The following is a 26,638-nucleotide window of genomic DNA, read 5'->3' on the forward strand; positions in this document are numbered from 1 at the left end:
TGCCCCCAAAACTAAGCTATTGATTATCAAACTGGGGTTCCTGGATATCACCCCCCCAAATCCAACATTGCCTGATTTGTTCGAAACATGTGGCAAAGTTTTTGCAAATGCTTTGCAACTGAATTGCAGGGCAAACCTGCAATTTTGGAAGTGCCCCTCAAAACCGTCTGGCTGACCTAACCAGCATGGGGGGGGCAATACTGATCACCCCTAATCCAACATTGGCCAGTTTACTCCAAACCCTGCAGTTTGGATGGTTAGATCAGCCGTACCATTTTGGAAGCTCTGCAAAACATTGCAAAATGATTGCAAAACAGTGGAACAGGACCCCAAATTTGGGGGCTTGTTGCACAGCTGAACAAATGACAAGCACTGAACCCAGTGAGTTCTCTTTTTTAAAAAAAACCACTTGGCCAAATATACTTTCCCAGCAGGAGACAAAAGGTGCCCACTACATTGAATGCCTTTGTTTGTCCAGATACTAAACGAATCTGAGGCCTTTCCCAGTTGATCATCGTGACCTGGGCAGTGGATAAGGGACAAGGTGGCCGTTCAAGGCAGATGCTTAGACTGTGTTTGGGGATGAAGGCTGGGGAGAGCTAAACGTGGAAACGATGAAAGGATTTGACAGTTGTGTTTATCCGAGCGGCATGACACGCTAGTGAGCGGAGGTTCCCTAAGGATGTTGGGCTTCCTGCAAGAATTACACCCCACACCCCGCCGTAATGATTTCACACGTCAGTCATGTCCACACCCAGAGTTTCAGATGCAATGCAATTATTCAAATTCCCGTTGGTGTATGACTCTTCTTGGCCTTTGGACATTATTTCCACTCCTGCTTAATCATCCTCTTGTAAGATATATCCTGGAGTCTCAGCCCTTAGATCAGGCTTCCCCAAACACGAGGGCCTGTAGATGTTTCAGATTATACTACATGGAGGAGGAGGAGAGGGCTATTGGTGGCTCCCGAAGGCAGCCCTCTTTAGGGAAGTTTTTAATGACTAATGTTTTAATGTATTTTTAATCCTTTGTTGGAAGCTGCCCAGAGTAGCTGGGGAAACCCAGCCAGATGGGCAGGGTAATAATAATAATAATAATAATAATAATAATAATAATAATAATAATAATAATAGCAGCCCTCCACTGTCAGAGGCAGCAAGGCTTCTCAATGCTGGAAATCACAGGAGGGGAGAGTTGCTCTTGTGCTCAGAATCATAGAATCATAGAGTTGGAAGAGACCACAAGGGCCATCCAGTCCAACCCCCTGCCAAGCAGGAAACACCATCAAAGCATTCTTGACATATGGCTGTCAAGCCTCTGCTTAAAGACCTCCAAAGAAGGAGACTCCACCACACTCCTTGGTAGCAAATTCCACTGCCGAACAGCTCTTACTGTCAGGAAGTTCTTCCTAATGTTTAGGAGGAATCTTCTTTCTTGTAGTTTGAATCCATTGCTCCGTGTCCACTTCTCTGGAGCAGCAGAAAACAATCTTTCTCCCTCCTCCATATGGCATCCTTTAATATATTTGAACATGGCTATCATATCACCCCTTAACCTTCTCTTCTCCAGGCTAAACATACCCAGCTCCCTAAGCCGTTCCTCATAAGGCATCGTTTCCAGGCCTTTGACCATTTTGGTTGCCCTCCTCTGGACACGTTCCAGTTTGTCAGTATCCTTCTTGAACTGTGGTGCCCAGAACTGGACACAGTACTCCAGGTGAGGTCTGACCAGAGCAGAATACAGTGGTACTAGAAGAGGAGGTGGCTGGACTTTCCTGCACCTCAGGGGGTTGGGCTAGATGACTCTTGGGGTACCTTCCAACTCCGCAATGCTATGATTCTAAGGGGAAGGGAAATAGATGGTTTCGTGCAGTCCGGCCCCTACACACTGGATTTCTTTTTACATAAATAAATAAATGTCTGGAATCTGAAACACGAGACCTGCTCGCAGGCACCCGGCTGACGCATAATGAAAAGCTAATTAACAGATGAATAATTAACATTTCTTTTAAATCAGAGAAGTGGGGTGGGGATCATTTGCCAGGATGGGGGAGGGGGGAGGGAGACAGGGGAGGGAGAAAGAGGAGAGAGGGAGGGTGTTCTGCACTGGTGGGAAGCTTTCTCCAGAAATAAGGACTCCAGAGTGGAGGGTCCGGTTATTCCAGAGGCAAATGGAGAGGAGGGGAAGTTTTGGAAGGTCCCAAAGTGTCCAGGCTAAATTCCAGATCTGCTCCTGTGGAAGGGCCACAGAGCATCTCCCTCCTATAGCTCCCTCTTCCTATAAGGCCAGGATGGTTCTCGTGGGCTCACAGCCTCTGGCTGTGGAGGGAGCTGCTTTACATGTGAAAAATCCTTTTCACATCCTTTACATGTGAAAAGGATCTACATGTGAAAAGGATCTAGGAGTCTTGGTAGACCACAAACTTGACATGAGTCAGCAGTGTGATGCAGCAGCTAAAAAAGCCAATGCAATTCTGGGCTGCATCAATAGGAGTATAGCATCTAGATCTAGGGAAGTAATAGTACCACTGTATTCCGCTCTGGTCAGACCTCACCTGGAGTACTGTGTCCAGTTCTGGGCACCACAGTTCAAGAAGGATACTGACAAGCTGGAACGTGTCCAGAAGAGGGCAACGGAAATGGTCAAAGGCCTGGAAACGATGCCTTATGAGGAACGGCTTAGGGGGCTGGGTATGTTTAGCCTGGAGAAGAGAAGGTTAAGGGGTGACATGATAGCCATGTTCAAATATATAAAAGGATGTCATATAGAGGAGGGAGAAAGGTTGTTTTCTGCTGCTCCAGAGAAGCGGACACGGAGCAATGGATTCAAACTTCAAGAAAGAAGATTCCACCTAAACATTAGGAAGAACTTCCTGACAGTAAGAGCTGTCCGGCAGTGGAATTTGCTACCAAGAAGTGTGGTGGAGTCTCCTTCTTTGGAGGTCTTTAAGCAGAGGCTTGACAGGCATATGTCAAGAATGCTTTGATGGTGTTTCCTGCTTGGCAGGGGGTTGGACTGGATGGCCCTTGTGGTCTCTTCCAACTCTACGATTCTATGATTCTATGAGAGCATAGCCATTGTGGCTAGTGGCCACAGGTAGCCCTCTCCATCCTCAATGGCAGAACAGGCGGATGATAACAAGCGGTGTGTTACAACGGCTGTGAAGGCGGGTGAAGGCTGCAGCAGATAAAAATCTACCGGTCGTCGTGATACTCATGCCATCCGAATAGAGCTCCGCCGCGGAGACTGTGCATAATTGGTCAGCGTGCACTGATCTACGCACATGAAACAAATTCACGCGCAGGCGTCTTCCGAAAACCCACCCCTCCTCCATGAATTTGTCTAACCCTCTTGAAAAATCCATCGCTGCTTCCACATCATTTCCTTCCCTGACATCAGCAGGTAGGGAGACTGGGCACGGGAGGCAGCCATCAAATGCGTTCAATATGTGGTACAGTCACCTGAGAGGACCGTACCATGCGTCCCCAGTTACATACGAGTCCTTTGCTCGCGCACACAAGCACAAACACTCAAGGTCAACGCTCCAGCAAACATACGAGGCCTCCAGCGATGGACACCTTTCCCCTACATTTGAGCTCCGGTTTTCTGGGTCCTTCGTCAAGAACAGCGATTGGTGGTAGTAAAAGCACTCCCAAGAAACTAGTCCTCTTTAGCATATTCCTCTTGCAAGCCACCTGTTTCTCCTGACCAGACGCTGAGTAATAAAAAATTCAATGCTCCCTTCCACCCACCCAGACACGCTAATCTTGCCCATGACCCTGTTATGGGGTGGCACCTTGCATTCATTATCCCCCCCCCCATCAAAAACTTCCAGAGATAAACAAACCAATCACCTACCTGTCCCAGGTAAGACAGACTCTACCTGTGTCTCGCGACTACCATCCCAGCAGAGGACAGGGGACTTGGGGTGGGGGAGAGAGAGAGAGCAGGGCAGTTCGTCTCAGGGTGGGGGAACAGGGGTTCCCGACCCGTCGTCCGCTCCCACCCTTTCCCTGGCCCCTCCAGCGGCCTCAAACCCGGGCCCCGCTGCCCCCCATTTTCCTCCAGCGAGGGGAGCAGAGTGGCGCTTATGCGCAGCTTAGCGGCTCCGGCAGAGAACTGACACCGTCGCCTTCGTGAATATTGGATGAGAACATCCGAGACAGCACGGGACGCTCGGGGTGGCCGTCACCCGAGGTGGCACTGGAGAGGCTGCTCGGGGCGCCCACCCTAGATGCTGCCCCAAGAGGCAGCTTCCGTGATTTGGTCCCTTGGCTAGGCCTCGGGCTCCCTTCCCTTTCTGCTAGCCCTCTGGGCTCACGTTTTCTGGGGTGGAGGGGAGAGAAAGAGCCACTGGGTGCCTCATCCTCCTGCAATTCCAGATGGACTCGTCCAGGATCCGATTACGGGCTGCAGATGAATTATTCAGGCTTATTCTGCCTTTATAATAGTGGAGAAGGTGTGCGGCAGAGACGAGAGGATGAACATTGGAAAGACACCGGGCCTTGGGCACACGGTCAAGGGGACAAGGAGTTGGCTCAGAGACCTGTGGCTGGTTACGCTCTACTCCCCTTGCGCTTGGGAAAGAGCCCATAGCTCAGGGGGCACAGAGGGACCCAGGCTGCTCCAGCGGAAAGAGACTTGTTGGCAGAGAAATGGCGAGTCCGAGGCAATGTGGCAAAAGTTTATGAAATTAGGCGTGGCACTCAGATAGTGGGTACAGGGAAGGTGGTCTCCCTCTCTGGTAACACTAGAACTTGTGGTCATCGAAGGAAGCCAAATGTTGGCGGAACCGAGACAGGTTTTAGAAAAGGGCTCCTTCACGCAGCACAGAGTTGAACTACGGAACTCACTGCCACAGGAGGCAGTGGTGGCCAGCAACTTGAATGGCTTTAAAAGAGGACTAGGCAGATTCATGGAGGAGGAGAGGGCTCTCAATGGCTATGGAGACCGTAATGCTGGATCCTGCTTGCTGGTTTTGTATTATGGGCAGAGCATAGCCGTCCTGGCTAGGAGCCATCAATAGCCCTCTCTTCCTCCATGAATTTCTTCAATCCTCTTTTAAAGCCATCTAAACTGTCAGCTATCTCTCGCTCCTGTGGCAGGGAGTTCCATAGTTCAACTGTGCACTATGTGAGGAAGTCCTTTCTTTTATCCATCCCGAATCTTCCAAATTTCCCAGCTTTACTGGATGTAGCATTGGCAGAGAGAGACAGAAGCTTTTCTCACTCCTCTTTCTCCACGCCAGGCATCCTATATAATAAAGTGCAAGTGTCTCTGCGTCCAGAATTCCCTGTGTCCCTGGGTTTGCGCTACTGCGCATGTGCCCCACGGACACAGGGATTGGACGCAGAGACTTGACACACACACACGCTCTCCCCACCCCCCACCCTCTGCCTACCATTTCCCTTGCAGTCCTCAGAAGAATCACGGCCTTCTCCTGGGCGCCCGCCAGCCAGCTGGGCTCAGCGGAGCGCCCCGACGAAGCGGCAGCCGTGGGAGGGGCCAATCGCCCCCACCCACGCGCCGCTGCCGACGAAAAAGGCTGAATGCTCTAGCGCCCGTTTATTAAACGGGCTGAATGACACTAGTACTTTTATAAACTCCTATCCTGCTGCATCTCCCTCACCTTTTCTCTAAACTAAAAAGTCCCAATTGCTGCAGCCTTCCTTCATAAGGGGAGAAAGTTTCTGCCAGAAAGTTGGCTACTTCCGAAGGAAGAAGGAATCTCAGGGACAGAGAGAGAAGTGTTAGATAGGAAGAGAAACCTGCGGCGATTGCGGCACCTACTTGTGAGATTTGTCTTTTCCTTTGCTGAGATGAGCGGACAGCCGTGCGGGATGCCATATTAAACACAATGAAAATGTGAGGGGTGGTGCATAAGTACTAAATAAATCAACAAAAAATCTTTTCTATTACTTAAAAGATAAAGAAATCCTGCTCTTTGTCCAAGGAGATCAAAGAACATGCATAGTTCCACACACACAAATATCCATTTTATCCCCATAACACCCCCGTAAGGTAGGCAAGTTGAGTGGTGATTTGAACCCAGGTCTTCCCAAGGAACATATCCAGGCATGGCAAGGGGACTGGGGGAGACTGTCACGTCCTCTGCCAACCTTGCCAGTTGCTGGTCTCTCTTAACAACCCATAATACTTTCTGGTGAGGGTTTTCTTCCACTAGCCCCCCCCCCCAATTCCCACTCATCATCCTGAAAATAATATTCCCAGGCTATTCAGAAATGTGGTGAAAAGACAGCGAACTGTAGCACTGCAAACCAGGGACTAGAAACTTGAGTTGGGAGCTGAGAAAGGCAAGTTGCAATACCTGAACAAGTGACGGTGTTTTTTCTCTTTCCCCTTAGCTTTATCTCTGAAAGCACACAAGTCGCGTGGTTCAAAAAACAACATTACAAGAAGAGAAAGCTTTGCCCAGACACCTGGATTTCCCAAAATGAACTATACAAAAACACACACACAAAATCAAGAAACCATGCCTTGCCCCAGCTGGAAAACCACAGCAAGCACACATATAGCTTGGAGGTAGAGAGAACAGCCAGCGGTGAGATCACACAGGGAGAGAGAGGCTTGCAGAGACTTTCAGAAACATTTTAGTGACAAAGGAAGTTGAAACATTCAGACTTCACAGCAAAAGCTGGCGGCATCTGCACTTTGGAACTCCCTGCCTATTGATATCAGGCAAGTACCTTCACTGGACTTTTGGCACCTGCTGAAAACATTCTTGTGCAGGCAAGCATACCCAGGTGTCTAGAATGTTGGTGTGACTTTTAATCTGCTTTTAATTTTTTACTTTTCAGAGGCCTTGAGATTATTGCTGTCAGTTTTTCCTATTGGTGATTTTACTGTCTTGTCCCTTTCTTTTGTAAACTGCTTTGAGTTTTGTGTTCCTTTTTCCATTCAAGCGCTGTATAAATTTTATGAAATAATTAAAACAAATACATGAATTATGCATATTGACAGTCTCGGCACAGCTTCTCTCATTTTGCCTAATTTATTCTCCAGCCTTTACCGCTTTGCATAATGTGTCCCAAATGGCCCCCAAAGAGGGTGGTAGCGCCCCCCCTTGGCGCAGCAGGGGGAGGCACTGGAGGTGCCTATCAGGCTTGGAAAAACCGGTGCCACTGGATCAAGGCCAGCTCAGTCGGTTGAGCATGAGACTCTTAATCTCAGGGTTGTGGGTTCGAGCCCCAGATGGGGTGAAATATTCCTGCATTGCAGGGGGTTGGACTAGATGGCTCTTGCGGTCCCTCCCAACTCTACCATTCTTTGATTTTGTCAAATTAATAAGATGAACCTGTTTAATTTGGGATGAATGTGCAATTCATCACTATCGATTATTTTATTCTTCTGTTGGAAGCCGCCCAGAGTGGCTGGGGAAACCCAGCCAGATGGGTAGGGTATAAATAATAAATTATTATTTGCTCCAGAGAAGCGGACACGGAGCAATGGATTCAAACTACAAGAAAGAAGATTCCACCTAAACATTAGGAAGAACTTCCTGACAGTAAGAGCTGTTCGGCAGTGGAATTTGCTACCAAGGAGTGTGGTGGAGTCTCCTCCTTTGGAGGTCTTTAAGCAGAGGCTTGACAGGCATATGTCAAGAATGCTTTGATGGTGTTTCCTGCTTGGCAGGGGGTTGGACTGGATGGCCCTTGTGGTCTCTTCCAACTGTATGATTCTATGATGATGATTATTATTATTATTATTATTATTATTACTGTTTCGAATGGTGCTGCTCTTCTGAATGATGCTTTTTACAGGGCAGGGTAGGGGGCACTGGGGGTGCCTTCATGGGACCAAGGGGGTGGTGTCCCCCCAAAAGGTTTGGGAACCACTGGCGTACCTCAAGTGCAGAGCTGGTATCTAGAATGCACATGTGTGTATGGACATGCAGAGACACGCGCACAATGTCCAATGCTGAAGAAAGAGAGGGAAGGAGCCAAAGAAGATGAAGAAGATTGGCAAAACAAATGAATGAATGAACTATGTGGGACGTAGTGCCCAATTTGAAAGATAAGGACATTGTTTTTTCAAAAAGGAGGGGGGTTAAGGCATATATTGTAAGCTTTGTGTATATGTTTCTACATTAGTTGAACTTCTACAGGTCCCTTGTAACAACATGAAAAAGTTGGATTGCTAAGAATAATAAGACTCCATAGATGTGCGTGAATATTGAATAAGTATAAAATAATGAAACCAGAAGGGGGAGTGGAGGGAAGTCATTTAAGATGTATGAGTTAAATTTTTGATTATGATGCTCTTTTCCTGGTGTGTGTTTTGTTATTATAAAATTAATAAATTGTATGGAAGAAAGAAAGAAAGAAAGAAAGAAAGAAAGAAAGAAAGAAAGAAAGGAAAGAAAGAGGAGCTGCAGCCTAGAAGACATGCTTGTACCTGGGTTCTCCATGCTCATCGCTGTTGCAGAGGAGCAGAAAGCAGGTGGCATTTAAATCCCTGCTCAGAAAAACCACTAAGCCTGACACATGCAAGGGTGGTTTCTGCATTGCAGGGGGTTGGACTAGAGGACCCTTGGGGGTACCTTCCAGCTCTACCATTCTATGGTTCTCTGACCTGGGAAAGTAGACTGTCCACCTTTTGAGGTTTTTAAGCAGAGGTTGGGTGGCACTCTGTCGGGGATTCGTGGCCTGTGGTTCCTGCATTGCAGAGGGCTGAACTAGATGGCCCTTGGGGGTCCCTCCCAACTTACAGTGCTAGGATTCAAAGCAACCCCTTGGCTCAGAATCGGCCACTCCTCAAACAACTGCAGCTCGGCGGTGCTTGCATGGTCAGGAACACAGACAAAAAGAACTGCCCCCCCACACGCACCCCAAAGCAGGAAAAGGGATGCTCCCTGAGCCCTTTGCCACCTGGAAGAGGCAAAGAAACAGCCGGGCTTGGTGGATCGCGTCCATTAATGCCTTAAAATCTCAGCCATCAATGGTCCAGGAGCCTCTGTTTCTTGGGGGGTTGTCAACTGCTCCTGGAACTCAAGCGCCCCCTGGAACTGGGGGTTGGGCAAGATGACCCTTGGCTCCCTTTCAACCCTACAATTCTATATATTGCTATAGATTTCGAGCCAAAGTCTCTTCTTGCTAGCCCTCCCCTGGGCCTGGTCTGCTTGTGGTTTACTCTGCTGCACAATCTGTGCATGCTCAGAGAGTCTTGGTTGGGCTTTCGTGAGTCTCAGGGACTGGACCCCCAGATTTCGGAACCAGTCCTGGGACTCTGTCTTGGCATGGAGAAAATGCTGTTCTTCTGGGGAGCCTAGGAGGGGCCTTGCCTCCCAACTGCAAGGAAAGAGTTTCGCGCCGAGTGTAACTACCTGGCCACGGACTGGTACCCATCATGGCTCTTACTCCGGAATCCTGATGGTCTGCTGGATTAGGACACAGGAGAGTAGAAACAAGGCATCAGATTTAGGATTTAGCAATCATTCCTGCATTGCGGGGGGGCTGGACTAGATGGCCCTTGGGGAGCCCTTCCAACTCAACAATGCTATGATTCGATGACTGAGGGGGAATGGGGAATGGTTTTGCTCAAGCCATGAATGCAGGAAGCTTCCTTAAACCAAGCCTGGACATCTAGATCAGTATTTCCAACACAGACTGGCAGCAGGAGCTCTCTAGGGTTTCAGACAGGGGGGCAATGCCAGCCCTACTTGGGATGGAACCTATGGCATTCTGCATGCCAAGCAGGTGCTCTGCTGCTGACCCATGGCCATTCCCTTCCTGCCATTTCCCCATTCATTTCTAGCTCCTTTTCTGGTTGCGGGGAGGGGGGGGAGATATAAGCTTCCCTTAGCTGCAGTTCCTGCATTGCAGGGGGTGGACTAGAGGACCTCAGAGTTCCTCCCAACTCTACAATTGTATGGGTCTACCTTTTCCTCTGCTGGGAGAAAAGCAGTTTCAGAAGGGCAGTTTGAGGAGACATAGGGCGGGAGGGATATGAGTTAAGCATCTGCCCCCTCGTCATCATCCCTTTGATGAAACTGGCAGCCACTCCTGGCTGCTTTTCAGAGGTCGTTTTTTTAAAAATAATAATAATAATAATCAATCAATTGATTTATTAATTGCAAACCTTCCACTCACAGAGCAGCTTTGTGTCATAAAACAAAGAAACAAGTACAGATTTGGGGGGGGGGCAAACACACATTGCAGTAAACAAACATCAGAAACATTGCCATAGTTAAGTGGAACGCAGCCATCTATAAGTCTGAAGACAGGCAGCAATAAAAACAGAATATTAAAAGCCTCTCGGGAAAAAGAAACGTTTTGAAATTGCAGAGCTGGAGAGGAGGGAGCCGTACTTGTGAATCTCATATGGCTCTGCTAAGGGGCATCTCGGGGGGAAACTGCCTGCGCGATCTCCTGACGTCACTTTGGGATCTGAAACCTCCCATTGTGTATGCAAGGCTGGATTGCTGCAAGGAGCTCTAGGTGGGGCTTCCCTTGCATTTGACCCGGAGGCCGCAGCGAGGGCAGAATGCTGCAGCATAATTGCTGACGGGGGCGAGGCCTTGTCAGCATAGAACCCTTGCGCTCAGAGACCTGCACAGGTTGCTGATTTGCTACTGGGCAGAGTATATAAAAGCCATCAACAACTTGGGACCAGTTTAGTTGCAGAATTGCATTAACCCATATGCGCCCACTTGACGGCTTCGATCTGCAGAAGTGGCCCAGTTACAAGTGCCACATAATACCCGTTCTGTGTTTGTAAGAACTCAATCTCTTAGTGAAGCCACATTTACACTTTGGAACTCCCTGCCTATTGATCTCAGGCAGGTGCAGGGCCAGCTCTAGGTAGACCCCCGGTGGGCGCCACACAGCAAAGCCGCGCGGAAACCATGCTGCGCCCTGTGAGAGCGGGGGCGCCGGAGCGATCTCCGCTGCTCAGCACCAGGGCGCGCGACCTGCTCGAGACTGCCCTGGGCAGGTGCCTTCACTGGGCATTTTTTGGCGCCTTCTAAAACACATTTTTGTTCAAGCAAATCCTGCCCATATTTTTTAGAAACTGATGCATGTTTTCCTGTGGTTTTAGTCTGATGTTATTTTAACCCTTTGAAAATCTTAAACTGTTACTCATTCTCCTGATTGGTGATTTTAGTGTTTCACCTTTTTCTGTAAACCGCTTTGAGGGTTTTTTTTTTTGTTTGTTTCCTTTTGCTTTTGCAATCAAGCGGTGTAGTTTATGAAATTAAGTGAAATATGAAATCAGCACCATGGATAGCGCACAGAAGACAAGGGAGAGGGGAGGCCAGTGGGGTGGTTGGCATGAGGTGAGCATGGAAGCGGATGCGTCACTGCTAGGCCAAAGAAAAGGAGCAGATCAATAATTCACTGGGGCCAGATTGTGTTCTGCTCCAGAGCTCCATCCCACCCATGAATTTTTAAAAGTAAACAGGGATCGGGTTATATTTCCCAGGGCCAACTTTCTCCCTTCTCCAGGAACACAAAAGACCAGGCCTGTGACTTGCTCAGAGGCAACAGAGCCTCGCTAGCTTGAAAGCTAGGTCTAAAAATGTTTAAATGTTTTCAGGATGTGGCCTCTGCTGGCATAAGGTAAAGGTAAAGGGACCCCTGACCATTAGGTCCAGTCGCAGACGACTCTGGGGTTGCGGCGCTCATCTCGCTTTACTGACAACAAGTGGGGCACAGGCCCCCTAGGGAAAGCTCTCTCCAGGAGGCCCGTTCAATGTTATTTTAATTATTATTTTCTCCATGGACCTCAAGGTGGGGTGCATGGCTCTCCCCCTCACTTCATCCCCACAACAACCTAGTGAGGTGGGTTAGGATGAGAGCTAGTGGCAGACCCGAGGTCGCCCAGTGAGCTTCATGGCGGAGTGCGGATTGGAAGGCTGGTCACTCCCAAGCCCCAGTTGGATGCTCTAACCGCTGCAACATGCCGGCTCACAGGGTGAAAGGCAGTTGAGCTGGGGGGGCTTTGCACATTACATGGTGGCAAACCCAGGTTGGCCAATGGAAGCACAATTGCCTGAAAAGGAAGCTTCAGCGTCCCACTGAGCACAAGTGTGCATGATGTTTGGCCATCTGTCATGGACACTTTAGCTGAGATTCCTGCAATACGGGGGGGTTGGACTTGATGACCCTCGGGGTCCCTTCCAATTCTACGGTTCTTTGAATCTTCTTTGGCAATACTCATAGCCGAGTAAGCTTGTCTTCCATGAACATGGTCTTAACAGTGAGTCCGTAAGTGACTGTGGAGGCCAATTCTGGATCCACACATCCTTCCACAGTGGGGAAATAGGTTTCCGGGCAGGAGTTGATCACGGTGAGGGTTTGCCAAACATACCTTCCTCTTAGCTCTATGAGTAGTCTATGAATTCTGTGAGTAGTCTATGAATTCTGTGAGTATTCTATGGATGCTCAGGCCCCAAATAACAGAGAGACCCCCCTTCTTCCCTATGGACCCTCTCAGGTGCTGAGATAAGCAGGGTGCCCCTCTGGACTCTTCTTCTACCTTCAGAGAATTGGAAGGTCTCTGCCCAGGAGAAGAGGGCCTTCTCTGTGGCAGCCCCTTACCTGCAAAACTCCCTCCCCAAGGAGGTGTGCCTGACACCTTCATTGTATAATTCCCATTTTGTGCAGAAGATGCGCCTTCTTCCCCTGGTTTGTGGCTCCCCAGGTATGTTTTGTAGAGCCCACTTTATTTTTATGGTTGCCATCTGTTTTAAGTTATTTTCACTCCTTAAAAGAAAGAAAAATGGCCCTGGGAGCTTAGGGTGAGGGGCAGGCAATAAATACATGGTCTCATCTTGCATTTTCCAGGGGAGAACATCTTCTGTGTATTGTGTGAATGGGGCCTAGTTACTGAATTAGCCCGACCTTAGGGATTTAAACCTCCCAGATGGTCCCAAAACAGCCTGAGCTGGAAGGAGAGACTTTTTCAGGACCCCTGCCCGCTTTTGCACCTGCAAAATGAAATCCGTGTTTCAGCAGTGTTTCAGGGAGGCCTGTGAACACGTTTACCTTCTTTGAAAGGGCAGTTGCTTTAAAGTCCCTCGATTGCATTTCATGTTTAAAAGCCTGCCCCTAATTTCATCCCAATGGCAGGCACTTGAAAGATTTCCGTTTGCTGAAAGCAGGAAGTGGCAAGAAACCGAACAGAACAAAATGCCTAGGGTTTAGAAATGTATTTGCTGAAAAACTGAAGGGGGTTAGTCTTTTGTGAGGAAATAGCTTTTTAGAGAGGGACCCAGGTGGCGCTATGGTTAAACCACTGAGCCTAGGGCTTGCTGATCAGAAGGTCAGCAGTTCGAATCCCTGTGACGGGGTGAGCTCCCGTTGCTCGGTCCCAGCTCCTGCCAACCTAGCAGTTCGAAAGCACCTCAAATGCAAGTAGATAAATAGGAACCGCTACAGCGGGAAGGTAAATGGCATTTCCATGTGCTGCTCTGGTTTGCCAGAAGCGGCTTTGTCATGCTGGCTACATGACCTGGAAGCTATACGCCAGCTCCCTCGGCCAATAATGCGAGATGAGCGCGCAACCCCAGAGTCGGTCACGACTGGACCTAATGGTCAGGGGTCCCTTTACCTTTTAGCTTTTTAGAGCCAAAAGGTTTTCAGGATAAAATGTAAAAAAAAATCCCCAAATTTGAGAGTGTCAGTTTGGGGGCTGGGAGATATGAGTTCTATTCAGCTCAGTAGGAGTTATTTCTGAGTAGACATTGTACTGTTAGTGGAACTTAGTTCTTCCCAATGAAATCAATGGGATAACTTAGTCACGACTGAGTCCTCTTGATTTCAATGGGAACCAAGTTCAGCCAGCTTAGTGTGGATGAAACACTTTGCATTTGAACGTCATCTGTGTAAAATAATTGAAAAGGACTTCCTCAGAGAGTTGCCTCAACAAGGAAAAACACTGTAAAACATCCCAGTGCAAATGAAAAATTGTTGTACGGACGCACGAGGAAATATTGTGAATAATTAAATCCCCCTCGTTCCACTTCGCTGGCTTCATGCATCACTGCACACCATATTTACCCTTCAAAGTCATCTCCGTCTTCGCCCAGACTGGTCCGTTTATGTGACAGATGGAGAAGCAGAGTTAAAACAAATTGCTCGTGTTGTTTAACGGAGGTGTTGCTGGAACATTAAGAGCCACATGCAAACATCACGGAATTTCACACAAGCATGCGGCAGAGACAAACGAATCTATGAAAATGCAGGTAATAAAAACAGCACAGCATTATTAAGAGCCCTTCCCTAAGAAGTACTGTATTCACTGTCCAAAGGCCAGGTGGAATAAAATCGATTATGCCTGCTGGCGGGTGGCACAAGGTGGTGGCAGGAGGTTGAGGCCGAGCACCCACAGACACCAGAGCAAAAAAATTGTGGGTGCCCAGGGCCCCAGGGGCCCCTGAAGATGGCGCTACTGGTTGAGGCAAAGGTTAAGCTTGTTCTCTCACCCTGCTGCTTTTCAGCTACGAACCTCCCTCCTTCTCCTCCTCCCCCAGCTTTGCTGCTGCTCGGTGCCAAACTGGATCCATCCCCAAATGTCCAGTTTGCCCCTCGGAAGAAGAAGAAGAAGAAGAAGAAGAAGAAGAAGAAGAAGAAGAAGAAGAAGAAGAAGAAGAAGAAGAGGAGGAGGAAGAGGAGGAGGAGGAGGAGGTGGTGGTTTGGATTTGATATCCCTCTTTATCACTACCCTAAGGAGTCTCAAAGCGGCTAACATTCTCCTTTCCCTTCCTCCCCCACAACAAACACTCTGTGAGGTGAGTGAGGCTGAGAGACTTCAGAGAAGTGTGAGTAACCCAAGGTCACCCAGCAGCTGCATGTGGAGGAGCGGGGAAGTGAACCCGGTTCACCAGATTATGAGTCCACTGCTCTTAACCACTACACCATGCTGGCTGTCAGAATAAACCATGCAAAATCTGAACAGCAAAAATTGGTCCTGATCAAAAATAGCATTTCTTTGTTCCACATTATATTCAGGGCCAGCAGTACAAGACCGAACGCTATAGTGGAAGGCAGCAGGAAATAATATGACTTACAGTGATATAATATGGAGACCACCCCCAACCAGTAAACAGCTAGACATACCCCTGGGGTGTCAATAAACAGAACCCCAGTTTCTTGGAAGATGCTTTGAGCATTGGCTGTCTCTGTGTTAGAGGGGCAGACTTTGGTCATCTGCAATAATATGGTACCCTGTGCAAGCCCCCAAATTGCCAGCCCCAAATGGATCTTCTCAATTGTGAGTCTTCTCAATTTTGCACCTTCTCAGCTCAGTGTCCTGTTCAGGAGAAACCGTCAACTCTACCCTAAATCTGGCGTTCTCTGCATATAAATATAAAGTTGTAAAGGCCTCTCCTCCTCTCCTCCTCCATTAATTTGTCTGATCCTCTTTTAAAGCCGTCCAGGTTGGTAGCCATCACTGCCTCCTGTGGCAGGGAGTTCCCCAGGTTAACTTTGTGCTGTGTGAAGAAGGGCTTCCTTTTATCTGTCCTGAATCTCCCAGCAGATGTTTGCATTCTGGTTCTCCCAGCACAGCACCTTTCCAGAATGGCTTTGGACAGCTGCCTCGTAATTGTGATGAGTTTTTTTTTACAAAAAATAAAATCAACCCGCCCAAAATACGAGGGAGATGAACCAAACAGACAAGGCTGAGATGCAAAAGCAATTGATCTGCTGGGGCCTTTGCAGAGCCAATCATGGATTATTTCCATCCCAGGGAAGGTTTGTTTTCTCCTCCCGGTGGGAAAGGAAATTAGCTGACTAATGAGACATCTTTCCTAACTATGTCAAAATGCAGTCGGCAAATGCTTCGGTAATGAAGGCTGCGGGAGCTGCCAAATCTCACTGGAATAGTCAGTGGATTTTCTCTCCTTTCTTGCAGAATGGGCAGCGCTGTCAATATTAACCCAGGTAGGAGGGCAGAATGAAGGAAAAGGGGAAAACAGAGCAAGCTTGCTCTCAGCTTCTCCGGACGGGAGGACCAAAACCAATGGATTCAATTCAATCCAATTCAAAGTGTTGGTGCTGACCTTTAAAGCCCTAACAGCCTCGGCCCAGTATACCTGAAGGAGCATCTCCACCCCCTTCTTCTGAGGTCCAACTTCAAGGGCCTTCTGGGGGTTCCCTCCCTGCAAGAAGCAAAGTTACAGGGAACCAGGCAGAGGGCCTTCTCGGTGGTGGCACCTGCCCTGTGGAACATGACAAGGAAGATGATTCTGACTAAACACCAGGAAGAACTTTCTAACAGTAAGAGCTGTTCTACAGGTGGATTGTTCTCCCTCAAGAGGTTGTGGACTTTCCTTCCTTGGAGGTTTTTAAGCAAAGGTTGGGTGGTCGTCTGTCAGAGGTGCAATAGCTGTGATTCCTGCCCAGGCACACCCACCCACCCCAATAAAAAAGAAAATGCAGAGAAAAAAGGGGTCAGGGAACTCCACAGAGTATGTTTACTGAGCCTGAGCTGTGAACCAGGGCTCACATACTCTGTGTGTTTTCCCTTCCCTGGCGGGGCAGATATGCTTTTAACAGAATGTGCCGCCCAGCAGAAACAAGTGCTGGTTTTGAAATCTGGTCTCTCGTGAAGCTGCTGAGAGCCGCCGTCCGTTGCTGAAAGGAAGTGGAGATGCTCAGTGTCAAATTGTTCAGGCAGAAGTGCCACAGGTTCGGTTCCTGCTATCTCCCATTTTTCAGAAGGATCCCAGACCACAGGTGTGGAAATGTTCTCCTTCCCAGAGACCTTGGAGAGCTACAGCTTCAGACCGTTACACTATTCTGGTCTATTTGGCTCAGCAAACAGAAAGCAGCGGTTTCAAATGTGTTCATTATGTCAGAGAGAGAGAGAGAGAGAGAGAGAGAGAGAGAGAGAGAGAGAGAGAGAGAGAGAGAGAGAGAGAGAGAGAGAGAGAGAGAGAGAGAGAAGGCAAGGCTAAGCATTGTCAACCTGTGAAGTCAGGAAAAGGAAAAGCTGTGGATTTTTCTTCATCCCCTCTGGCTCTTTAAATCTCAGCTGTCAGCACACATTGAACATGAAGGGCAGTTGAGGAAGGATCTGAACCCTTGGGTACCAGGTTGCTATGGCAGCAGCTCCGTTAATTAATGCCACCCCCTTTTCTTGCAGCACAGCAATATTCCCATGCTTGGCTTAAGAGGCATGAGGTGGACAAAGTTGCTGAAAGATAGCCAGGGGGAAATTCAGCTCGGTGCAAGCACTGTGAGTCAACATGAGCCAGCATGAGCCATGCTGCGGCCAAAAAAGCCAATGCAATTCTAGTATCCAGATCAAAGGAAGTCATAATTCCGCTCTATTTTGCCTTGGTCAGGCACCACCTGGACAAACTTTCCTTTATCCACCGTCTCCAGAGATAGAGGATCCTCGTTGACCCACAAAGCAATCTCGTCACAGCTCGCCCTGCCCCGTCCTAATTCTTCCCCTCGTCTACAGAACTTCAATCCAGGATGCAAAGACTCACTCGCATGCTTTGATATCACACACCCCACTGCACTGCACACCCTTGGACAGGTTTGCACGGATCAGAGAAATCGGCACCAGGTGAGATCTCCCTGCCGTCATTCCACGTTCTCGTAAAGCCATCCCCGCATGCAGGGGGAGATGGCGCAATGCAGCGCTGCATCCTCCATCTTTGCCTGAGCACCTGTGAGGACCAGGAACGATGGTGGCGATTCGCCGCCTTCCCTGCAAGGACAGCTGTTGCCCACTCAGCTTCTGCTCAACTCCACCACAGCAATCCAAAGAGGAGACCCAAGTTTCTCTGGGTTCCTTGTACTACCTGGCATTGAGAGAGCCCTGGCTTATGGTGTCCCCCTCGCCCAGAAGCTCGTCATCGCTGTGGTAATACATCTCATCCTCTTCTTGCCTGCGTGGACAGGTGGCAACAACAGGAAGGGGATTACCCAAGTTTGACCTGTCTCTTTGAGCACAGGAAGGCAGCAGGGATTGGCGACGGTATTAGAGGTTACCGTCCACACACTTCCGCTGCCCTTTTCTGCTTGTGTGGTGGCACCTCGGTAAAACCACTTCTTACTGTTTGCAGCAGAGTTTTCCCCGGAGGCAGAGGACAAGAACAGGAGTCATGCTCAAATTCAGTCAAGAGCTTCTTTCTTGCTTGACTTTCTTGCACAAGCATTTCTGTTCCTATAATATACATGCTATTTACATTCCTTCTATATCTCTCCAGCACGGTATAATCTCAGTCCAGTAATTAACAATCCTGACACAGCAAAACTCACAGTATTGGCAGCACACATTGTCTTACTTCCAACCTTGTTGTCAGCGTGCGTGTTGACAGTGTTTGTGTGTGTGTGTGTGTGTGTGTGTGCGCGCGCGTTCCTCATGCAGAAAATTGCAGCCTGCAACTTCCTCCCTTTATTTGCACCTCCAGCTGTCACCAATCAAGCCTAGGCTGCCACTCCTACACACTAAAGAAAATTTTGGAACCCTCTTTAAAGCTTCCATGAACTTTTATCTGTTTCTTCGTTTTCCCAGAAACTCCAGCGGGTGCAGAATGCCGCGGTGAGGCTCCTTACGGGGTCCCGACCACGGGATCACATTCATCCAGTGCTTTACCAGCTGCACTGGCTCCCGGTGGAGTACAGGATCAGGTTTAAGGTGCTGGTTTTGACCTTTAAAGCCCTATGCGGCTTGGGACCCTTGTACCTACGGGACCGCCTCTCCTGGTATGCCCCGTGGAGGACCTTAAGGTCCACAAACAACAATATTCTGGAGATCCCGAGCCATAAGGTGGCTAGATTGGCCTCTACTAGGGCCAGGGCCTTTTCAGGATTGGCCCCAACTTGGTGGAACACTCTTTCCCAGGAGACCAGGGCCCTGCAGGATTTGTCATCTTTCCGCAGGGCCTGCAAGACAGAGCTGTTCCGCCTGGCCTTTGGGCTGGACTCAGTCTGACCCCTGTGTTTTTCCTCCCTCATGGTTTGGATTTATGGACTACTTAAAATGAGGCTGCATTTTAAATTTTAATATTGTATTTTAATCTGTATTTTAATTAATTGCTTTTTATGTTTTATTGTAATTTTATTGGTGTTAGCCGTCCTGAGCCCGGTTTTGACTGGGGAGGGCGGGGTATAAATAAAAATATATTATTATTATTATCAAATGGGGACAAGAGCACCAACCCTAGCAGAACCGGCCTGCGATTCCTGCATTGCAGGAGGTTGGACGAAATGGCCTTTGGGAGTCCCTGCAACTAGACAGTTCTATGGTTCTACGACCTTGAGTCATGCTCTCCTTCCTTGCCATGCATGAAGCAGCCCTCAGCTCAGAACGACACATTGTGAAGCCGTCGGGATATGTGCTGTGGTTGTGAAGGATCTGTGCAGGAGAAATCCAATGGGTGCAGATCCTTTCTCCACCCATTGGGTCTATCTACCCAGGCCGTTCTTTACCTGCGAAACTTTGAGACCAGAATGAAGTCTAGGTGGTGGTGGTGGTGGGTCAGCCACATTTGCAGGTGAGAACCTGAGGGAATGGGGGAAATTAAGCAAGCCCTCGATGTCTCACTTGCCACGTCTCCTCAGAATGTGCTCTTCCATCCATGTTGCCTTGGTCAAGAGTGCTTTAGGAACGCAGATCTGCCAAAGTAGCTGATGTTCTGTGATCTCTCCTCAGCCACATGGGTTATTGTTGTACACAAATTACCCACAAGAGGGCATGACATACGAAACCAACTCTCTGGTTAAGCAGCCTCTGCGACTATTCCTGGAGTTGTACGAAACCTTCAAAGCACCAGAGTCAATTGCGGAGCCAGGCGCATAATTCTTCTCTTAAGCACTTTGATTGGGGGAAATGTTGCTCTCTCCCATAAGCCGTGCACCAGATCACCTCAGCTTGGGAGTTCGCATAGCTTTATCGGCCAAGTTGCTCCTGACTTATTTTATTTCCCGGATTACCTGAATTGCTCCACTGTTCCACCAGGCAATGTCACGCCACAGAGATGCAATGCAGCAAGGGACCCCCAAGGGTCATCCAGTCCAACCCCCTGCAATGCAGGCATCACGGCTAAAGAATCCCTGGCTGGTGGGTCTGTTCCGCTGTTGAGCGGCTCTAACTGTCGGGAATTGAAGAGGTGACATGAGAGCCATCTTAAGGGTTGTCTCATGGAAGGTGGAGCAAGGTTGTTTCCTGCTGATCCAGAGGGGAGGACCTGAACCAATGGATTCAAATGACAAGACGGGAGATTCTGGCAAAATATTAGGAAATATTAGGAAGAACTTTCTGACGGAAGGAGCTGTTTGACAGTGGGACAAACTTCCCCAGAAGGTGGCGGGCTCTCCTTCGCTGGTGTTTTTAAGCAGGGGTTGGACGGTCAGGAATGTTTTGTCTGTGGTTTGCTAGAGGACCTTTCGGTTGGGCCAGATGACCTTTCGGGGTCCCTTCCTGTGGGATGTATCCTTTACTGTAGCAGTCAAATACAACATTTCCTGTTTCCTAGAGTTGACACGCAGGGGAATGTTGGTCCAGCCAGGAGGACTTCCTGTCACACCTGGTCTGGAGCACCCTCCCCCTGCATGCGACCAGGTAGATGGGCGTGACCCTGGCAGACCCTATAAAGGGGCTACCGTGTTTCTCATATTATAAGACATGTCTTATATTTATTTTTTCCTCAAAAAAACACACTATGGCTTATTTTCAAGGGATGTCTTATTTTTTTCCTCCTCCTCCTGCTGTGGCCGGCATTGCTGCTGCGCCTATCACTATGTCTTATTTTCGGGGTATGGCTTATATTCCTTGAATGCTTAAAAATCCTGCTATGGCTTATTTTATGGGTATGTCTTAAAATATGAGAAACAGGGTAGTCACGCAGCCATCTTCCTCTTTTGGCTCATTGTCATCTTTTGCTCTTTTACCATCTTCTGCTGGCTCTTAGCCAGTAGCACAAGGCTCATCCTTTCAAAGGATGGAAGCCACAAGGTAGAAAGTCTGAGGCCTGGCTCAGACTTCTCTTCTCTACAAATGTACCTGTAACCAAGCTAAAGTCTGACTTCAGGACAATACTGAGAACTGAATGTAAGTAAATTTCATCATTACTTTCAAAGAAGGCTGTCGTGTCATTGTTGTTTTTAAGAGGGAACTACAGTAATGGGGACATTTTCCAGGAACAACCCAATCTGGACAAGACAGACTGGACTGCTCAACTTAAATGATTCTCAGGAATCCATCAACTAGCTTCCTGCTATGTACAATGGAATGTGTTCTGCTACCAGCTCACTAGCATGAGTGAGGAAGGAGAAGATTTAATCAATATATCCTCTCCTACTATCCACAACATTCCCACACTTCCAACTCTACAGTTCTATGATTCTGGTCAGACCTCACCTGGAGTACTGTGTCCAGTTCTGGGCACCACAGTTCAAGAAGGATACTGACAAGCTGGAACGTGTCCAGAAGAGGGCACCGGAAATGGTCAAAGGCCTGGAAACAATGCCTTATGAGGAACGGCTTAGGGAGCTGGGTATGTTTAGCCTGGAGAAGAGAAGGTTAAGGGGTGATATGATAGCCATGCTCAAATATATAAAACCATGTCATATGGAGGAGGGAGAAAGGTTGTTTTCTGCTGCTCCAGAGAAGCGGACACGGAGCAATGGATTCAAACTACAAGAAAGAAGATTCCACCCAAACATTAGGAAGAACTTCCTGACAGTAAGAGCTGCTCGGCAGTGGAATTTGCTACCAAGGAGTGTGGTGGAGTCTCCTTCTTTGGAGGACTTTAAGCAGAGGCTTGACAGACATATGTCAAGAATGCTTTGATGGTGTTTCCTGCTCGCCAGGGGGTTGGACTGGATGACCCTTGTGGTCTCTTCCAACTCTATGATTCTATGATTCTGTTACTCCACTTTGCCTTACTGAACCCAGGGCTGCTTGCTTTGCCTGGCATTGCTCTGCTAGAGTCTGAACTCTGGCTGTGAACCTGCTCCTTGCCCCCAGAACAGAACTGGGACTGAGCACAACCTGGGCTGGTAGATGTTGAATGGAGAGCTTCTCCCCATCTGGATTGGGAGCAATTAAACAGTACATCTGACCTGCGAAACGGGGGCCGTCAAAACATGCTCAGGCTGGCGCATGATGCCCATTAAAGATGCTGCTCGCAACAAGAATTGTTAACGTATTGATCTGGGAAGTTGATCTACAGTTCCAATTAGATGTTTCAGCCCAGTTTAGTACAGCAAATTGGCTGGTTACGGCGTCTTTGCCTCCGTGAGGGTCATGTCTCTGTGGCCTGAAAGAAGGAACACCCTCATTTGTTTCTTTATTAGGGAACCAGCATTTCTGGTCTCCCTTGCACTGGACCACGGCAGGTTTCCTTCCCCCTCTGGTGAAGAATACGGGACTGACACTCCCCGCAAAATTATGAGAAGGAAGAAAACAGGGCAGGCAGGCAGGCAGGAAGCTGCTGCCAGGAACGAATGGATAAGGAGCGGCCGTGGTTAATCTGCCAGCTTCTACAGAAGTAGAAATGAGTGGTATTTACTCTGCTGAAAACTACGGAGGAATCTCAAATGCAGATTTCGTCAGATGAGTTTTCTGGCAAACTGGGCTGGTGTGAGAAAGGCCCCGCGCCCTATGCATAGGGAGCAATTTGGAAAGTGCCACGCTCACCTTTAGCTGTATGCATGCGGGGCTCTCGGAACTGAACCCCCGTGAAAGTTGTGCTCGTACTGTACTGAATAAAATCTAAGCAATTGGGCATCTGGTGTGAGCCTCTGTCCTGGAACCCGCAAGGGGAATTTCCTCATGAGCAATATGGGAGTTTCTTCCACCTCTACAATTGATTCTATGATTCCTTCCTTCCTTCCTTCCTCACAAGAGGTCCTGCTGGTTGAGGATGAAGCCAAACTCCCAGCCACAGGCATTTGGGTTGTTACGGAAATGACATGTGGAAATGCACATTGCAACACATTGTTGCAATGGTACAAATATTATACCTGAATGTATCCTTTTGACTCGACAGCTCAGGGAAGCTTTATAAATTCATAGAAAATCCATACTTTAACTGACTCTTTTCATTCCAATGCCATTTTAACCCTTAAAGAAAGGTGAATTTGGGCCCCACCTCCCTCCATGAACCAAGAAGCGGGAAGTCACGCAGGCAGTAGGAACAGGGCATACACTGCCCCCCACCCACGGAGTGACCAGGGGGGCAGCACTAGACATCCGCAGAGGCAGTTGAGCAAGTCAGGTGTTCTGAAAGTCCATCTCCAGACAAGTCCTGAGGGCAGGGGCGTACCCAGGATCAAAACTCGGGAGCGGACTGGCAGGGAGCAGGTTGCAAGCCGCACTCCCGGCTCCAGCGGCCCCCAGCTAGCGCCGCACGCAGGGGTCACCTCCCTCCCCTCACTGTTTGCCGCCTCACCAAGCCAGCAGGGTTGGTGGGCAGAGGCAAAGGCGGAGCACAGACCAGCGGAGCGCGAGTTCGGCGTGCCCGCCCACCGCACCGTGCCCTCCAGCTTCCCGTCGCACTCTCTGGTTCCCTGCTGCGCTTGGCCTTGCCAGAGGGCGCGGCGGGGAGCTGGAGCTGCACTGGCCCATGCCTGAGGGCAAGGAGATGTCAAGAGTTTTATTGTTCTTTCGGTGATGGGTACGGTACTTCAGAGGTGTTGGGAAAGGTGTCTGATAAAATGACCCAATGTTGAACTTGTGTAACCCTTGTAGGCCCCTCCCCATTTGTGACATGCCAGTGATGTAGTGATGATGTATCAATGATGCCTCTCAAAGTGTATTCTGGGGGAAAGAGGGAAGTTTTAAAAGAGGATCTCGCCCATGCTCGGGGTTCTTACTCCTGGGGGGACCTGTTGCGCAACAATAAAGATTGTGGTCTACTGTTTTGCTCTAAATGACTTGGCCGAAACTTCCTTCTTTTACTGACCACATGGACTCGCAGGGGCCTTGCACCCCCCAAAAGCTGGGCTGTGGAGTAGCGTCTCACCCCGGAATTCTTTTCCTTAACAGGGTCCCTGCATTGTGAGTTGCATTTCAGAAGGCGCATCTCCTTACCTCCGGAGAGCCCTCTCTGCGGCGCTGGTCTTGCTGGGAGACTGCCGCTGGGGGGGCAGCAAGACGTCCATCTCGTGGGGGTCTCCCTCCGAGGGTGCGTTGGGGCTCTCCAAGAACTCGTTGTCGTTCCAAGCCCCGACGGTGCCATCCATGGCCTGGTACCTGATCTCGATGGAGATACTGGTCTGCAACAGAGGAACCGACAACACACTTATTGGTCTGTTCCCCATGTCGTCCTGCCTCCCTCTTATGTCTCAGCCGCCTCGTTTTGGCAGGCAGCTTTCGGCAAGCGGCACCTGAGTTGGCTCCGAGAGGGAGTGTTCCTGCCACGTAGGTGTCTCAGGGAGAAGGCCCCGCTCCTCCCCACTTGCTCAACCTTTCTGTAGCTCAGTGAAAGGGCAGTGGGACGCCGAGCTGGCCTCTTCCAGCAAAGGACAGGAAGGGACTTTCAGCAGGAGAGGAAGTGGGTGCCTCTGACAGTAGCTAATGGCACAAGATATGGGGCATAAGAACATAGGGAGAGGCTATGGCCAGTGGCTCATCTAGTCCAGCATCCTGTTCTCACAGTGGCCAACCAGGCGCCCATTATAGGAAGAAGCCTACAAACATGTAATGAGGTTGAGGGTATGTTTATCATATGGGGTGGACTTGTAAAAGGGTAAAAGAGCATTGGGAAATGATATATAATGAATTGGAAAAAATGTTTAAAAGTAACTCTCAAAAAACAACAGCAGAGGCCTTTTGTTGGGGATGATTCAGAGGGAAATTCCCAGATGTCAAAAAAGGTTATTTATGTATGCTACAACTGCGGCCCATGTTCTATTAGCCCCAAAATGGAAAACGAGCAAAGTCCCAACCAAAGAAGGATGGCAACTTAAATTGACGGACAGCTTGCAGATTTAACATATAGAATGAGAGAACAAGACGAATGCATGCTTAAAGAAGACTGGAAAATGTTTGCTGAATGTATGGGTGAAAATTGTGTTTATTTAAAAACACCGGTAGCATTAAGATAAAATAAAAATAAAAAATCCTTCATACCTATGACAAACTTAGTTGGTCTCTAAGGTGCTACTGGAAGGATTTTTTTATTTTTATTTTGACTGTGTCAGACCAACACGGCTACCTACCTGTAACTAGCATTAAGATAAATTCAACAGTGTAAATGGATTGCCGAATGGGTTAGTTGATGTAAAATATGCAGTGATGTGTGGTATGCAAAATGAACCACGGAAAGAGAAGAAGGGAAGTCATTGATTTAAGGCTGTTTAAATGAATATTTTGAAATGTAGATTAGAATATATATATATATATATATAACCTGAGATGCCTGGCAGGGGGGCAAACAGAAGTCTTGGGTGGGGGCTACAGGTCTCACCCACTTTTGGGGGGGATTCTGGACAGACACCATTCAATTTACCTGCTTAGCAAAACAGCTCTCCCCGTCCCCCAACCACAGCTAATGAAACCTCGGTTTCTCTGGCGTGCTCAGCTCACCTGAGCCGTGCCACAAATTGGAAACCAGAAAAACCAAGAGGATTGTCCCTGACGCGCTTCCCCTTCTTTTGTGTGGTTGCCACGGTTACTGCATAGGGCAACGCAGGCATTTCTGTACAGCTGTACAGAAACAAAAATACCCCAAACACCTGAATCTGGTCATTTGCTAAAAGTCCCAGTTGCTGGAATGAGAGAGCCGGTGTAATGGTAGAGAGCTGGGCCTGGACTGGGAGAGATCAGGGTTCAAATCCCTCAATCAGCCACAAAGATCGCTAGGTGGCCTTGCCTCTCCGCCTAACCTACCTCACAGGGTTGTTGTGGGCATTGAATGAGGAGGGGGAGAACCATGGTTGCCACCTTGAACTCCCTTGGAGGAAATGGTGGGATATAAATCTAATGAATGACTGGATGATGGCAGGGCCGGTGCTAGGGCTTTTTGTGCCCTAGGCAAAAGCACCGTCCAGCGCCCCCCAGGTGCATGCGTCATGACGCACGCGCAACGCCACTGACGCCCCTGCATTCCCTCCATAGGTGGGAGGAGCGCAAGCCAAAAGTGCAGCGAGCGAGTGAGCGGCGGCAGCAGCGCCCATAGCTGAAGGTTTCAGCTACGGGCGCTGCCGCCGCTTGCTCGCTGCAGCCGCTGAGGAGCTCACAGCGTCCCCTCCATATGCGGGAGGAGCGCAAGCGCACGCCGTGGGAAGGCGGCAGATGCGCAGGGGTTTTGTGGGGCAGGCTGGCCAGCGCCCCCTCCATTTTTGCGCCCTAGGCAACTGCCTAGTTGGCCTAAATGGATGCACCGGCCCTGGATGATGGGAACCACAAGGCGCGTCACTCAAACCAAGTCGCTAGTCCTCAATGTGACACAGAAGCAAAAGCTCATGTGGCCGGGGACTCAAGAGCCGCAAGGCTATTCCAGCAGCTTAGAAAGACCAACACAGCAATTGTGTGTGTGTGTGTGTGTGCGCGCGTGTGTGCACTTCTTCAAACAGTTGGTTTGTACAACAGAAACTTTGTACATGACAAAGTGACATTTCTCCACAAAGCTGGTATGAATCCTATGGTCTTCTGCATTCTCCACATTAAAAAAAAGGTGAAGGGACCCCTGACCATTAGGTCCAGTCGT

General features: G+C 48.9%; 1 protein-coding gene across 2 annotated transcripts in view; it reads right to left on the bottom strand.

The window, feature by feature from the left end:
- The window catches only part of OTOF (otoferlin), a 161,976-nt gene that overhangs the window by 78,614 nt on the left and 56,724 nt on the right, over positions 1-26,638 (bottom strand). For both annotated transcript variants that reach the window (XM_035110531.2, XM_035110530.2), the window contains exon 5: positions 24,019-24,203. In XM_035110531.2, the coding sequence (XP_034966422.2) occupies positions 24,019-24,203 (185 nt within the window). The remainder of the gene's footprint in view (positions 1-24,018; positions 24,204-26,638) is intronic.

Source organism: Zootoca vivipara, chromosome 3 (assembly GCF_963506605.1).
Source record: "Zootoca vivipara chromosome 3, rZooViv1.1, whole genome shotgun sequence".
Lineage (NCBI taxonomy): Eukaryota > Metazoa > Chordata > Lepidosauria > Squamata > Lacertidae > Zootoca > Zootoca vivipara.